Raw genomic sequence first — 13,378 nt, 5'->3', positions numbered from 1 at the left:
TATGACCGAGTATTTGCAGAGGTGAAAAGCTATTTGGTGTTGCAAAACTATCTTTAACCTAATTTAAAAGTTGTTGTATGTTTGAATGGTGTGAAGGTGGAATGATTTGATTTTGTGGAGCTCCCATGTCCTTATATTCAAGTTTGCATTGCCTTTGCCCATCATTTTCCTTGGTTAGCTTCTCTTGTTCATAGAGAGCCAAATTCCTCTCTTTGGTTGCGCATTGCCCACTACCCTCTTTAGTTGGCGTCTCTTGTTCATATCTAGCCAAACACAAACTTGCATTTTTTTTTTTTTTTTTTTTTACTTTTAACTACTAGAGATTGTATCTCTTTCAGTTTGTCCATGCATTCCAATAACTTCGAGGGAGTCTAGACCTCCAAAGTTAATACTCACTCAATAATAATATTTTTCAGCTTCTTTATTAATCAGCTTGTCTAGACCTCCAAAGTGAATACTCACTTAATGATAATATTTTTCAGCTTCTTTATTAATCAGCTATATAATAGATGGCTTTACAAGATAAACCTAATATTTAAATTCAAAAGAATCCTAATCTTTATCTACAACAAGTAGATAAGATTTATTCAAATACTAAGCTAACAATTTTCATATTCATTATTATCCAACTCCCAATAACAAAAATAAAATCTTATATAATAAAATTAAATAAAAACTAATAACGTAATAGAATAGTGAAGAAAGAATAGAGGGTCTATATGAAAGTTGCTACATCCGAATATATATATATATATATATATAAGTTGAAGTATCTATACTATTATTTAAAGGGCTTCCTCTGTTTGGGTTCTTCATTTTTTTTTGGTTAAAAAATGTCTCTACATTCCTATGTTTAAATAGAGACAAAACTAAAGGACAATCCAGTAAAAATACAACTCTAACTCCTACTAAACATTGTCTAAAAAATAGGGTCATTCTCTTGCTATTTCAAATAACACTCATTTTCATATTAAACCCTTGAGGACAAAGATTGATTTCAAGGGAGAAGGAATGTTATGTGCTTAGTTTTTATTTAATTTTATTATTCAAGATTTTATTTTATTTTATTAGGAGTTAGGTAATCAGATAATGAATAGAGTATTCACTTTAGAGGTCTAGTCTCCCTCAAAATAGTCTATTTATCAATAAAGAAGTCTTGATTCCCTCAAAGTAACCAACAAACTCAATTGGATTTGTAACACATTCACAATCAACTACATCATGATTGTGATAAAAATTGCAGCCATGAGTTGTGAAAACAAATTTTCTCTTCTATCTGCGGTTATATAATAGACTGTGCAGTCGTGCAAGTCTGTCTGTCTATCACGAGCACAAATACAAACATATAATCTTCATTTGAAAGTTGAAACTACATAAAATATGTAAAATCTAATTCCAAAAAATAAATCTATCACAAACATAGAAGAGTGAAGTACAAGTTACAGATTTTTATGAACATATTAATCTGAGTCGTGTCTCCTTCTCTCCTTGTCTTTCTTGTGTTTCCTCTTGTCATCCAAATCATGAGAATGCCGCTTCTCGCGCCTTTCATGCTTTTCCTTTTTCTTCTCTTCGCGCCTCCTTTTCTTTCGACTGCTTTCATCCTCCGATTCCTTTTCTTGAGTGTTTCTTGGTGACTGATCAGCCATAGACACCTTTCTCGTTTCAGGTGAAACACCACTCACTGTGGGTTGAAGAGAACTTGTTTCCTCCCCAGGGCGAGGTAATCTGCAGTACATAAAAAGAATTAACATAGAGGAGAAAAGACAAGAAAGATGAAAGAAAAAGGTAAAAGAGAAAAGAAACAGAAGGGTGTGTCAATAAGATTCTTGGTACAAAGGTTGGTGCCAAGATTCACACTCAATGAACATAAAAGAACCAAATATAGTAAAAGGTCACCAAGTTTGAGTTACAGGGTACGGTGTCACAATTTCATTAGTCTTTTCAAGTATTAGAAAGAGGTCGAGATTTGTGGTTTGTACTACACTTTTTTTTTTTTTTTAAAAAAAAATCCTAAAATCTCTTTAGAAAGCCCCATATATGCATTAGTTGGCAACTCTAATGCTTGACCATTCAGGGATAATTTAAGTAATTTGTATGCGTCTATCCATATTTAAATTCCAAAATGTTCAGTGCATTACTGTATGCCATGTCAAAGAAAACAGAGAGTAGACAGCTAGCTACCATAAATCTACTCAGTTGGAATATAACTTTTCAAATACCACCACTAGGATATTTAATTACATGTCCAATATAAAATAAAACAACACGCTGAAGTTGTGTTGAAGTGATACCAACTTAATATGTGTATTTGTTTCTCAAAAAATAAAAAATAAAAACTTAATTTGTATTCAATGGTGAATCTTCTGCAGGTCCAGGTTCAACAATTATCCCCTTCACTAAGAAATAGCTGGAAAGATGCCATTCAGTAGCATATATGCCAACAAGTCTCTTATTAAGAACGAGAAAAAAGAAGAAAAAAATTGCAGAGAACGCATTTACAGCAGGGTGTTTTCTGAACTTTCCTTTTTTAATAAAAAATTGCTATTAATTAGAGCAGGTGCAACCTTTTGTTTTCAGGAACTTTTTAAAACTTAATTTTCTAAAGCTGTAGCCTTCAACCAACTAAAAATGATGCAAAAATGGCAAGTTCTCAATTAAATACCAGTTTCCTTTTCAAGGGTGGGAGTGGGGAGATACTTTGCAACGTGAAAAATTATAATCTCATCCTACGAAGCATGGACACTTCATTTAGGGTGCCATACCCATGTCATACCAGTTTTGTACCGGCCATTTCATGTCATAATTTTTCAAAAACTACTCGTCGCTGTGTCATACCCATGTCCACGTCTGTGCTTCCTAGATTTCATCTCTGCTATGAAATGGTGGGGCACATAAATTTTAACACTTCATCATTTTAAAAACAAATTGAGGTATAACAAAATTACGAATCTGCCTACCAATCTTACATTGAGCTTTAGGGTTTTAAAGTAGTGGCTTTAGGGCTGATAGATGGATTAAGGTTTGAAAATTGAAACTTGGCAGTAGAAGAGTTGTAGAAATTCCACGTAGCAGCACAAGAAGGTTATTTAGGGTTTGTTTTTATGGTTAAGGTTAAGTAATGGCTAAAAGGCTAGGAAAAAATATGGGGTTCATGGTGTTTAATAAGATAAAGAAAAGGATTTGATAGGTCACAAAGAAGGAATTTAAAGGAGAAGTTTGTGGCTGTTCAGGGACTTTAACATTAACTGTGAACAGTATCAGTGTGCAACAAAAAAGAAGAGCTCCAGGCTTGCATGTTTATATAGACCCATTGACTGTTACCTAATAGGACTACTAATTTGACTAGTAAACAAAAGACCTGATAAAACCAATACAGGACTCCTAATGAATTAGAAATTCTAGAATAATCTAGGCCAAAGACAATTAGGAAAATAACACTTAAAAGTAAAATTATCTCCGATAACTTATGAGATTGATCTTCAAAACCACACAAGACTTGTCCCTGTCAAATCTTGCATGTATGTCGGACGCAAGAAATTCTTTATGTCAAAATTGAAAACTAATCTAAAGACAGCAACTAGATACTTCTCCCGTGGCTGTGTCACAAGTAAGCAAAGTCAGTTGTGGGGCTCCTAGCTTGCTGGCAAGGTAGGTTTGGTCGTCATCAAAATGGTCATATATGGACAATTGTTCCCCATTGTTTAATGTGGTGTCATTGTAGGGAAAGAAATAGCAAGTGTTTTGAAGATAATGAGACATCCATGCCAGACCTAAAGTTATTTTTCTTTAGAACCTTATTTGATTGGTTGTCTATTGTAAGCTTTTCCAAACCAATCATTTGCTTCCTTTCTTGATTTACTTGATTTGTTGACCCCTGTACACTTCTTGTGTCCTAGGGTGTGCCTTTTTTTTATAAGTTATTTAGAATAATGAATTTTTTTTTTTTTTTTTAAGCAAAGTGATGGGATGTATGTGGAGAACGATCTACTGTGTTGGTTATGTCACAGGTTTGGGGGCTAGCAGACCCCAGATTGAACAAAATTAGTGTCCGTACAATTTTGGGGTTATTTCCAGTAATTGAGCACACTTTAGATACCCTAGGCCCATTATTGTAGTTTCTCATGTGTGTAGCCCAGGGTCATATATATGTGCTAATGATCCTGTAACTCTTGTTGTAGCAATATTAAAAATTGCAGCAACCCTGTGGACATAATCACATAACTCTTGTTTTGGGTAAACTAAATCTGTGTTTTTGTTTGTGTGAATTGATCTTTTCTGCTCTTTCTTTTCTATTGTTTTCATCCCATAGATCTGAATTAGGTTTACTGTTTCCTAACACAGTACATTCCTACATAACTTCACTTGGAGTCATGTTTCTTTTCTCTAGCAGGTTGCACGCAACAATTGGAATTGTGCAGTTAGAAGGCCGCATAAGCACAATGATTAGCAAGCTACCTATGCCAGATATTGTTCAAAAGACACGTGAGGCACACTTTTAGGAACCGCATTCAAAAGATTAGAAGCACTGATTCTATTCCCCAATACCAAACCCAAACCAAAAAGGTAGAAAATTCAAGCTGAAATCAGGCTGATCCAGGCGTTAACAAAGAAGCATGAACAAAGAAGCAGGTAACTCCTGTGCTAAGAATTACAAAGCTATGGCAAAAGAAAGAACCATCTCAACCCACACATCCCACCATCATATATGAGAGGCCCATTAGGCCCGAGCAAAGACTACTTTCTAGAACTTTAATTCTTGGGCCAGGCCTGGACTATGGTAATTCAAACTTGGACTCACCCAAATAATAGATAATAAATCATGATAACTGTAAGACAAATATTTTAAAATTTTTTTTTTTTTTTGGAAAAGTTAAGACATATTTTAGGACAAATTATAACTTACCTACCTGCGATTTGACCGAAATTTAAGTTACCTATCTATGGTTTCAAATTTGACATTTTACTCACCTGAGGTTAACTTAGTTAGAGTTCCATAACCCACCTCAGTTAAAACAGAGCTAAATATGTAATTTTGCTCCACTTTTATGTCTCTCTCCTCCAAAAACACAAAAAATATAAAAATACAAGATCAAATAAGATAAAAAAGAATCCAACAGAACACTTGCATCATGGGATTTCAAACCATAGGTAGATAACTTAAATTTCGGTCAAACTTCAGGTGAGTAAAGTGTTAAATTTCAAACCTTAGGCAGGCAACTTAAATTTCGGCCAAACCACAAGTTGTAGTTTGGCTAGTATTTTAATATACATTTAAGGATAATTTGTCACTTTTAAGTAATTTTTTGATTTTTTATCATATATGGCTGGGCCTGCACCCAAGCATTAGTTTCAGGGTTAAGTCATGCTATCACTTGGAAGGCAGCAGCACCATCATCATGTTCTGTGACCTCAGCACATTACCCCCTTCATTCCTAGCATGCATATTTTCTTCTGAATTTGCATTAAAACAAATAGAAAATGTGTCTGAATACCAAAGTATTCAAATCAATAGCTATTATTCAACTTATCACATAAAAGTTGGAGAACGGACCAATCAAGGAAAACTCTAGTCTGCTCCAAAAGATGCACTTAATTAGGGGTGTGCAAAAAGCCGGTAAACCAAAAAAAGGGGCCGAAACTGCCCGAACCGAGTCCAATTTTTCAGTTCGGTTTCGGTTTGAATTTCTTGAAACCGAAACATTTCGGTTTCGGTTTCAGTGGCCCACACAAAAACACCAACCTGATTGAAACCAAACCGAAATATATTAAATATTAATATATACAATTTATATCAAGAAAGTTCCTGGTAGCATAGTGGCAAATATGCGCATATTCACACCTTTCACTCAAGTTTGACCCATGGCAAATGCATTTTTAATTTTTCTCTCTTTATTAACACAAAACTACTCGGTTTTGGGTTTGTTTTATAACCCTACTAACCCTATGTTTTATCTCTTCTCTCCCACTTCAAGCTGCAGCCTTTCTCCCCACAACTTTCTTCTTCTCCATTTTGCCGTTCTCCACACAACTTCTTCTCCATTTCTTTTAGTCTCTCAAAAACAAAGTCGCACACAAGCAGTACCACAACCTTCTTCTTCTCCATTTCTTTTAGTCTGTCAGACACAAAGTTCGAGAATCCCAAAAACGTTTAACCCCCTCCCCCCCCCCACCCACCCCACCCAAAAAAAAAAAAAAAAAAAAAAAAAAAACACAATCTTCTTGATTTTGAGTATATGTTTCTTGTGTTTGCTTGGTGCTTGGTGTTTGGATGCTGATGGAGAATGTGGGAAAGCAAAGGGAAATAGGTCTTTTCTTATTTTGGTATGTTCTCTGAATATATACATGATTTTGAGTTTTTTTTTTTTTGGGTGTTTGCTTGGTGTTTGGGTGCTGAGCTGCTACCTTTTGTTGTAGATAGTAGCTTAGTCTTAGTTTTTGTTTTATGTTTTTTCCTGCGTTGCTCTGTATTTTGTAAACATTCAAGATAATCCATACTTTTGGGGGTGCATAGAGAATGAATGGAGACAAATAAATCCATCTTTCTAATTGGCGACGGCTTAAAACCTATGAAGCACGGGTGCGTTTTGGGACTCGGGTGCGGGTGCAGGACTCGGCAATTTTTGAAAAAGATGGGTGCGGGTGCGGCGGGACTCGGCAATTAAAAAATTATAAAAAATATTTTTATTTATATTTTTAATATATTGCTAAGCATACTTTTTTTTATATAATAATAATAGAATACTCATATAATAATAATAATGGTAATAAAATAAATAGATAGATAATAATAAGTACACTAAAGTTTTTGACACTTGAATTATAGACAAATGTATCAAAATAGATGAAACATCCCATAAATAAATAAAAAAATGTGGCTGAGTGGCTCACGTATTTGGCCAACCCAAAAACAAATTAAATGATATAGGTGGCAGATATTAAAATAGGTGTAGCTTCTTCCCATTACTCAAAAAAGATAATAATAAAATAAAATAAAAGAGGAAAGTTGTGGCTGGCTCACGTGTTTGGTCAGAGAGGCACAAAAAAACAAAATAAAGTTAACAAAGTCCTATCGTTTTACGGTAAAAAAAAACAAAAGAAAAAACAAAATTTTTCAAAAAAAGAAACAGAACAGAGTTACAGAAGGCAGGGGCTCTGGCGAAAAAAAAAAGGAAGAAGAAAACGAAGAAGCAAAGAAGAAGAAAGGGGTTAAGGCCACCGGTATTACAATCTAACCTCTTTCCTCTCCATCTTCGCTGGCTCAAGAGACAGTCAGTCACAAGTTTTTATCCATTTTTTTGCTTGTTTTCATTTTCTTGTTCGGCGCCGGCACGGTGTGTTTCGGTGGTTTCGCCCGATATGTCTGATATGGCCCGAGTTGGCGCGAATCTGCCCGAGTCTGAGCCGTGTCGGCGTGAGTCGGCGCGAGTCGTGAAAAAAAAAAAAAAACACGTGGCAGGACGCGGCCCGACGCGCGGTCAGCGGCGTCCCTCCTGCGTCGCCGCGTAGGGCCGCGTCGGACGCGGGTGCGGCTCCTCTGGCGCTGCATCTGTGCTTCCTAGCTTAAAACATATTATATTTTGAATTAGTTCTGTATGTGTGACAGAGAGGTGGGGTTGAAATAATGGTTTAGAAAGGATTAGATGAATTAAGATGGGAGAGTTAATGAGGGAAGAGAAAGATGTATTGAGAGTAAAGATAGAGAAGTTATGGGTTTAGAGATTGATAGATTAAAATTAGAGGGTGAGAAGAGAAAGAAACTTCACTGAGGAGTTGCCCAGTGTTTCGAAGTTGTCAATGGACAATGTTGCTAGCTTACTAAACCACACTCGCGCTACTCCTTTGAGGGTGGTAGGAAAGGAGCGACATAGGATCTTGTCTGGGGTTATTTAGGTGTTGAATTATATATTTATTTGGGTGCTTAGTCTTCTTCTCTCTCTCTCTCTCTCTTTATTTTTTATTTTTTATTTTTTTATTGCTTTTGTTTCTCACATCCTAAACACCGAAACCCGACCGAACAGACCTGAAACCGAATGCAATTGGTCAGTTTGGCATCCCTTCCTTACAAGTCGGTTTCAATGCTCAATATGTTAAAACCGAAATTCTTGGTTCGGTGCGAAAACTGCCAACACTAACCAACCCAAACCGATTACACCCCAACACTTAATTATCCACAACTTGTCCCATGATAAGGTTAATATAGACAAGCTTTCTGGGTAGTTCAACCATATGGGCATATATTATCCCTTGCTCAACCAGTTGAAGTCAGCTATCGCTTTTTAAAACTTTTTAACCCACTCAGTCATTACTTAAACCTTACACTGACCCCAAAAAAGGATGGCATCCTTCTCTGTATTTGTACCATGTCACAGTATTTCAAACACTTTTCTAGAAAAATTTGCAAGCCAGAAATGCCATTATGTATTTCAAAATTGGTTTTGCATCATGAAAAACCTATAAATACAATATCAAATTGGAAGAATGGCATAAGGGCAGAACCTAATCATTTTTTTTTTCAGACATACCTTGAGAAACCAAGACCATGAACATGAGCAGCTTCAGCATGGCCTGCACCCAAGTCCTCTGCAGTAGAGCCTCGCTTCACAAGTTCAGATAACTCATGCTTATCAAGCCGATTACCTTGAGGTCGGCTAGCATGTTTAGGAGCTAAGCCTAGGGCCTCCCTCATGGCTTGCTCCTCCTGTTCCTTAATTCTTTTTATTTCTTCTTTTGCAGCCTCCATTTCTGCATTTAAAGATTTTTTGTCCTTGGTATACCAGTGTAGATCTTTCCCTGTTGCATCAATAAAAGAAGCCATTCAGAATTGCTTATCAGCTAAGAACCACAATTTGTATAGTATTACATGAAAGAGCAGTAAGCGAAGTTTCTAAATTCAAAAAACAAAGTTTGTACAAAATTCAGCAACAAAACAACGTTGCTAGTGGCTGTCAAATCAGAGAGTCACTTCAAATTCAAGCCATTAGCCTCATACTGATGAAACTTAAAACTTTATTTTAAAAATTACTGATGACACTTAAAAGAACCCTCAAGTATGCAGCCAAAAGTGGGGAAAGTTCTAACTGCACTACTTCTTATCAATATTTCTAGAGATGGATCATTAATCTATTTGACCATGACCAGGAGTAATTTCATATTAAGTCATTATATGAGTCTTTAAAATGTCTACCATGTAAGCAACAAAATGAAAATGATCATATGATTACTTAACCATCATAGATACAATAAACTGAAGATATATTTAAAGACTACCTATAAAGTTATAATTAAGACATTCAAACCCTAGCTGCAGTTTTTTATTATATGTGATTTCACAAATTAATGCCTTTTGCTCTTTTATAAATTAATAACGAAAGAAGATAATGCACAATTGAAAAGGAAAGACAACTACCGCTTCAATGCAGTTCTCTAAACAGCTTTCTGATCGTAATAACAAGAACAACCACCAAGCCTTAGTCCCAAAGATTTCAAGTCAGCTATCTTAATAACAATCAAATTTTATACAGAATCATATGATAGTAGAATATGTTTACTCACATAGTAATAGAAAAAGGAACTGTGGGGAAAAAAATTAATTCAAACCCCCCCCCCCCCTTCCACCTCAACAGAGACCACCACAAAAAGACAATAGAAAATGTTTTGTTTTTCACTAAAAAGGGCCAAAAAGGAGGCACAAACCTTGTCACAATAGGTATGCAATGGTTCTACCAAAACAAATAAAACAACCTAACTTCTAAAGTCAAAGGCCAAGATTTCAATCAAAAGTCTTCAACCAACTCCAATGCGTTCTTACCCCCAACAAAAAAAAAAGCTTCCTATTTTTAGCATCTTTGAAGCTTCAGGAAAAATTGGAACTAACACTATGCCTTACTAGAATATACTTTATCAACTCATGCTCTTATATGAGAATTTGAGAATGTAAAACATAAGTAAATGCATTTATGATATAAGAGCAGCCACTTCACATTAAAAAAAAATATAGCTGAAGGTAATGTATGTCCAAGACACACCTCCCAAGACTACAATACCATACAAAGGTGCACTTAATCAAAAGCCAAAACCATGGTAACAAACCTCTTACCAAGCCAGTTATGAGTGTAGCCAACAATGCTAAGACATTTATGGGAATACTAGAAAAGATAAGATATGAAATGAAGTCATCCTTTCAAAGCTGGGGTGGCTCCTCTTGGGGGAAAAATGAGGGAGAGTTGAGTTGAGACTTTGCCATTAATTCCATCAAAATTAATGCTAGTAGTCAAAGGCGAAAGGCAACCTTAAGGCACCAAGGCCTTGTATTGCCCGAGGCATGAGGCGACAAAAAGACACTAGCCTGATGAAAGGTGTCAAATTATAAATATAGTTATTACACATATAGAACTTAAATAATATGCATTTTTAATGTATTGAAATATTATAATCACGTGTCTTTGACATTTATTGCATGAAGAAATTAGGTCTTTTAATTGATATCAAAATAGGATTTACATGGTTTAGGCTCTATTAATTATTCTAACAATTGGTTTTATGACAAGTTTCTATAAATTAATAAATCTAACAATAGGTTTTAAGAAAATCATTTTTTTTTTTTTTTGGGGGATGGGTAAGAAAGTAATATTATTAGAAAAGAAATAGATGAAAAAATACAAGTGTTCACGATAGCGAACAAAGAACAACACAGAAAAATAGAGAAATAAAGGAATGAAAAAGATATTCTAAGAGACAAAAGAAAATCAATAAGAGAAGAACAATCCGAGAGACTCCAACACTGAGACCAAATGAAGAGAGTTCGCTGGCACAAATCTAACAACTGAGCCAATGATTTGTTAGTATCCTCAAAAGAATGCTAATTATGTTCTGTCCAAATAGTCCACATCAAATAGCTTGGAACCAAATTCCAAATATTGGAATTATGTTTCCCAAGCCAATATTGCCAACAAAATAATAAGTCTACAACAGAACCTGGTATGACCCAATCAATCCCAAATAGCTGAAGCATATGCACCCACAGAGAATGAGCTATAAATAATTACTCTACCAATAGGTTTTAGAAAAAACTTCTAGAAAGAGAGAGAGAACTGCCAAAGCTAATGCTTAAAAAACTATATGAGGAAAAAAAATCTAGAGTGATGAGGAAATATAGAGGCAATACAGAGAGAGGAGAGAGGGAGGAAGGAGGGAAGTGGGAACACAGAAATGAAATAGTGCTACCCGAGATGTGAAATGAAATACTGCTAAGTTTATTTCCATTTAGCTAAAACTGTTAGACTCTAAATTATCCCTCAAACCTCCAACTTAGAGTTTAACTGCCACTATAATCTCAACAACAGACAATCTAACACAATATCATTTGCAAGAAGTATAAACCATGGAACCTCATCTTCAATCAGTGGCGAAGTCTAAAATAAACTAAATAGATGTGACGAAGAATGGTAAACATAAGACAGATCCATACCCAGTAAAATGCCATCTATACAACCAAGGGCTTTGGGACTGTAATATTTAATGGCAGAAGTTAAAGTCATTACAAGATCTCACCTTTCTGCCATCTTCCAACAGGAGCCTTGATACTGTGACCAATATAGTTCTCCCGATGCTTATCAGCCTTTACATCATCCCAACTAAATTCTGTACATCACAAGCAGCACACCAAAGATTAACCGAAAGATTCAAAAACGAAGGAAGATGAAATCCTATCAAAACTATTTTTCAACTTAATCCCCATTAGAGGATTTATTTTTTCTAAATTTTACATCATTTAAAAGAAAGCAGATGCATTAATATAAATAGATGTGACGAAGAATGGTAAACATAAGACAGATCCATACCCAGTAAAATGCCATCTATACAACCAAGGGCTTTGGGACTGTAATATTTAATGGCAGAAGTTAAAGTCATTACAAGATCTCACCTTTCTGCCATCTTCCAACAGGAGCCTTGATACTGTGACCAATATAGTTCTCCCGATGCTTATCAGCCTTTACATCATCCCAACTAAATTCTGTACATCACAAGCAGCACACCAAAGATTAACCGAAAGATTCAAATACGAAGGAAGATGAAATCCTATCAAAACTATTTTTCAACTTAATCCCCATTAGAGGATTTATTTTTTCTAAATTTTACATCATTTAAAAGAAAGCAGATGCATTAATCGCTTGCCAAGTCATTGAAGCAAAACCCTCAAGGTATTGAATTATGCTCATCAATACATACCATGCTTGCAAACCAAAATTTAAATGAATTTTTTTCTTGCTTATAATACTGAAAACAGCATGTTTGAGCATGATAGACATGTATATATGCTCCTGGGCATGAGCATGAACTGCTTAACCCGTCAGGGGTGAGGCCAATTTCTCGTAGATTCTATTCCTATGTCATCAACATATATATAAAATGTATTATCCAAATCAACCTATGCATCATCACACAAGGAATTCAATTCAATCACTTTGAGTTACCCTAAAAAAAGCTCTAGTGATTAACCAAAAAAAAAAAACCCATCATCTCCTTTTTCCTATTTATTTCAAATTCAAACTAGTGAGGCAACTAGGGTTTGTTCATAGTTATATAAGCATCACGGAAACCTGCAATAACAACATTTTAAATTTCTACGGGAAAAATGAATTTGATTATGCAATTCTCCAAAGATTAAGCGCAGAAGAGAAAGGCTAACACAAATTCGATTAATTCTAAGGAAAAAAGGAATTCCATGAAATCAAATTACATAGCAACGGATTAAGCGTGGAGACAAGAACCCTAATAGAGAGAGAGAGAGAGAGAGAGAGAGCTTACGATCTCGACCACCGCGAACGCCACCTCTGGTAGGATGATACATCTTTCTTCTTCTTCGCTCTCGCGATGGACTTCGATTGTGGCCTTTTGCTGGTTTTGGTTTACTTTTTCCTTCTCACGATGAGTCGGTTCAGATTCTGAGTTGCGAACCAATTCTATCCGAGACGACCTATACCGTTAAAGGATCCGATTCCATTTTTCATTATTTCCTAATATAACTTAACAAAATAGTTTACATTCCTCTTAAAAATATACAAAGAAGGGGGTATATAAGTAAATCCGTTCGGACGGACTCCACGAATTTTTTTCCCACTAGACCTTAAATTTTTAACAATTTCATTAGCGGTGATGTTTGCAAAAAAATGTGGAAAAATAACATTTCGAGTTTTTAAGACTCGATAACTTGAGTCTTAAATGCTCTAGTTTCTGAGCTGGCAAACAAAAATTATCCATGTGAAATCCATGTAGAACTCGAGTTCATAATACTCGAGTTCATCCTTTGCACTTCTTCTTCCTAATCTACTTCTGCAGATTCTTCCTCCTCTGTTTTTTTGTTCTGCTCCTTCGA

General features: G+C 35.4%; 1 protein-coding gene across 1 annotated transcript; it reads right to left on the bottom strand.

The window, feature by feature from the left end:
• Positions 1 to 1,250: 1,250 nt before the first annotated feature.
• LOC112025378 (uncharacterized) lies at positions 1,251 to 13,031 on the bottom strand. The gene is made up of 4 exons (XM_065770439.1): positions 12,811 to 13,031; positions 11,927 to 12,016; positions 8,526 to 8,793; positions 1,251 to 1,728 (listed from the first exon to the last, which is right to left on the bottom strand). The coding sequence occupies exons 1-4, from the start codon at positions 12,851 to 12,853 to the stop codon at positions 1,461 to 1,463; spliced, it is 669 nt and encodes a 222-aa protein (XP_065626511.1). The 5' UTR covers positions 12,854 to 13,031; the 3' UTR covers positions 1,251 to 1,460.
• Between the last annotated feature and the right edge of the window lie 347 nt (positions 13,032 to 13,378).

This window comes from Quercus suber, unplaced genomic scaffold, assembly GCF_002906115.3.
Source record: "Quercus suber isolate HL8 unplaced genomic scaffold, Cork oak 2.0 scaffold_31, whole genome shotgun sequence".
Taxonomy (NCBI): Eukaryota; Viridiplantae; Streptophyta; class Magnoliopsida; order Fagales; family Fagaceae; genus Quercus; species Quercus suber.
The sequence above is the reverse complement of the archived record's forward strand: the minus strand, read 5'-3'. Positions and strand labels throughout refer to the sequence as shown.

Excerpts from the sequence above, each read along its gene's own strand:
- LOC112025378 (XM_065770439.1), bottom strand. The coding sequence starts at position 12,853 with ATGTATCATCCTACCAGAGGTGGCGTTCGCGGTGGTCGAGATC. Across the intron at positions 12,017-12,810 it reads CGTTCGCGGTGGTCGAGATC|AATTTAGTTGGGATGATGTA; the intron begins GTAAGCTCTCTC and ends TGTGATGTACAG. Across the intron at positions 8,794-11,926 it reads TGTTGGAAGATGGCAGAAAG|GGAAAGATCTACACTGGTAT; the intron begins GTGAGATCTTGT and ends TTGATGCAACAG.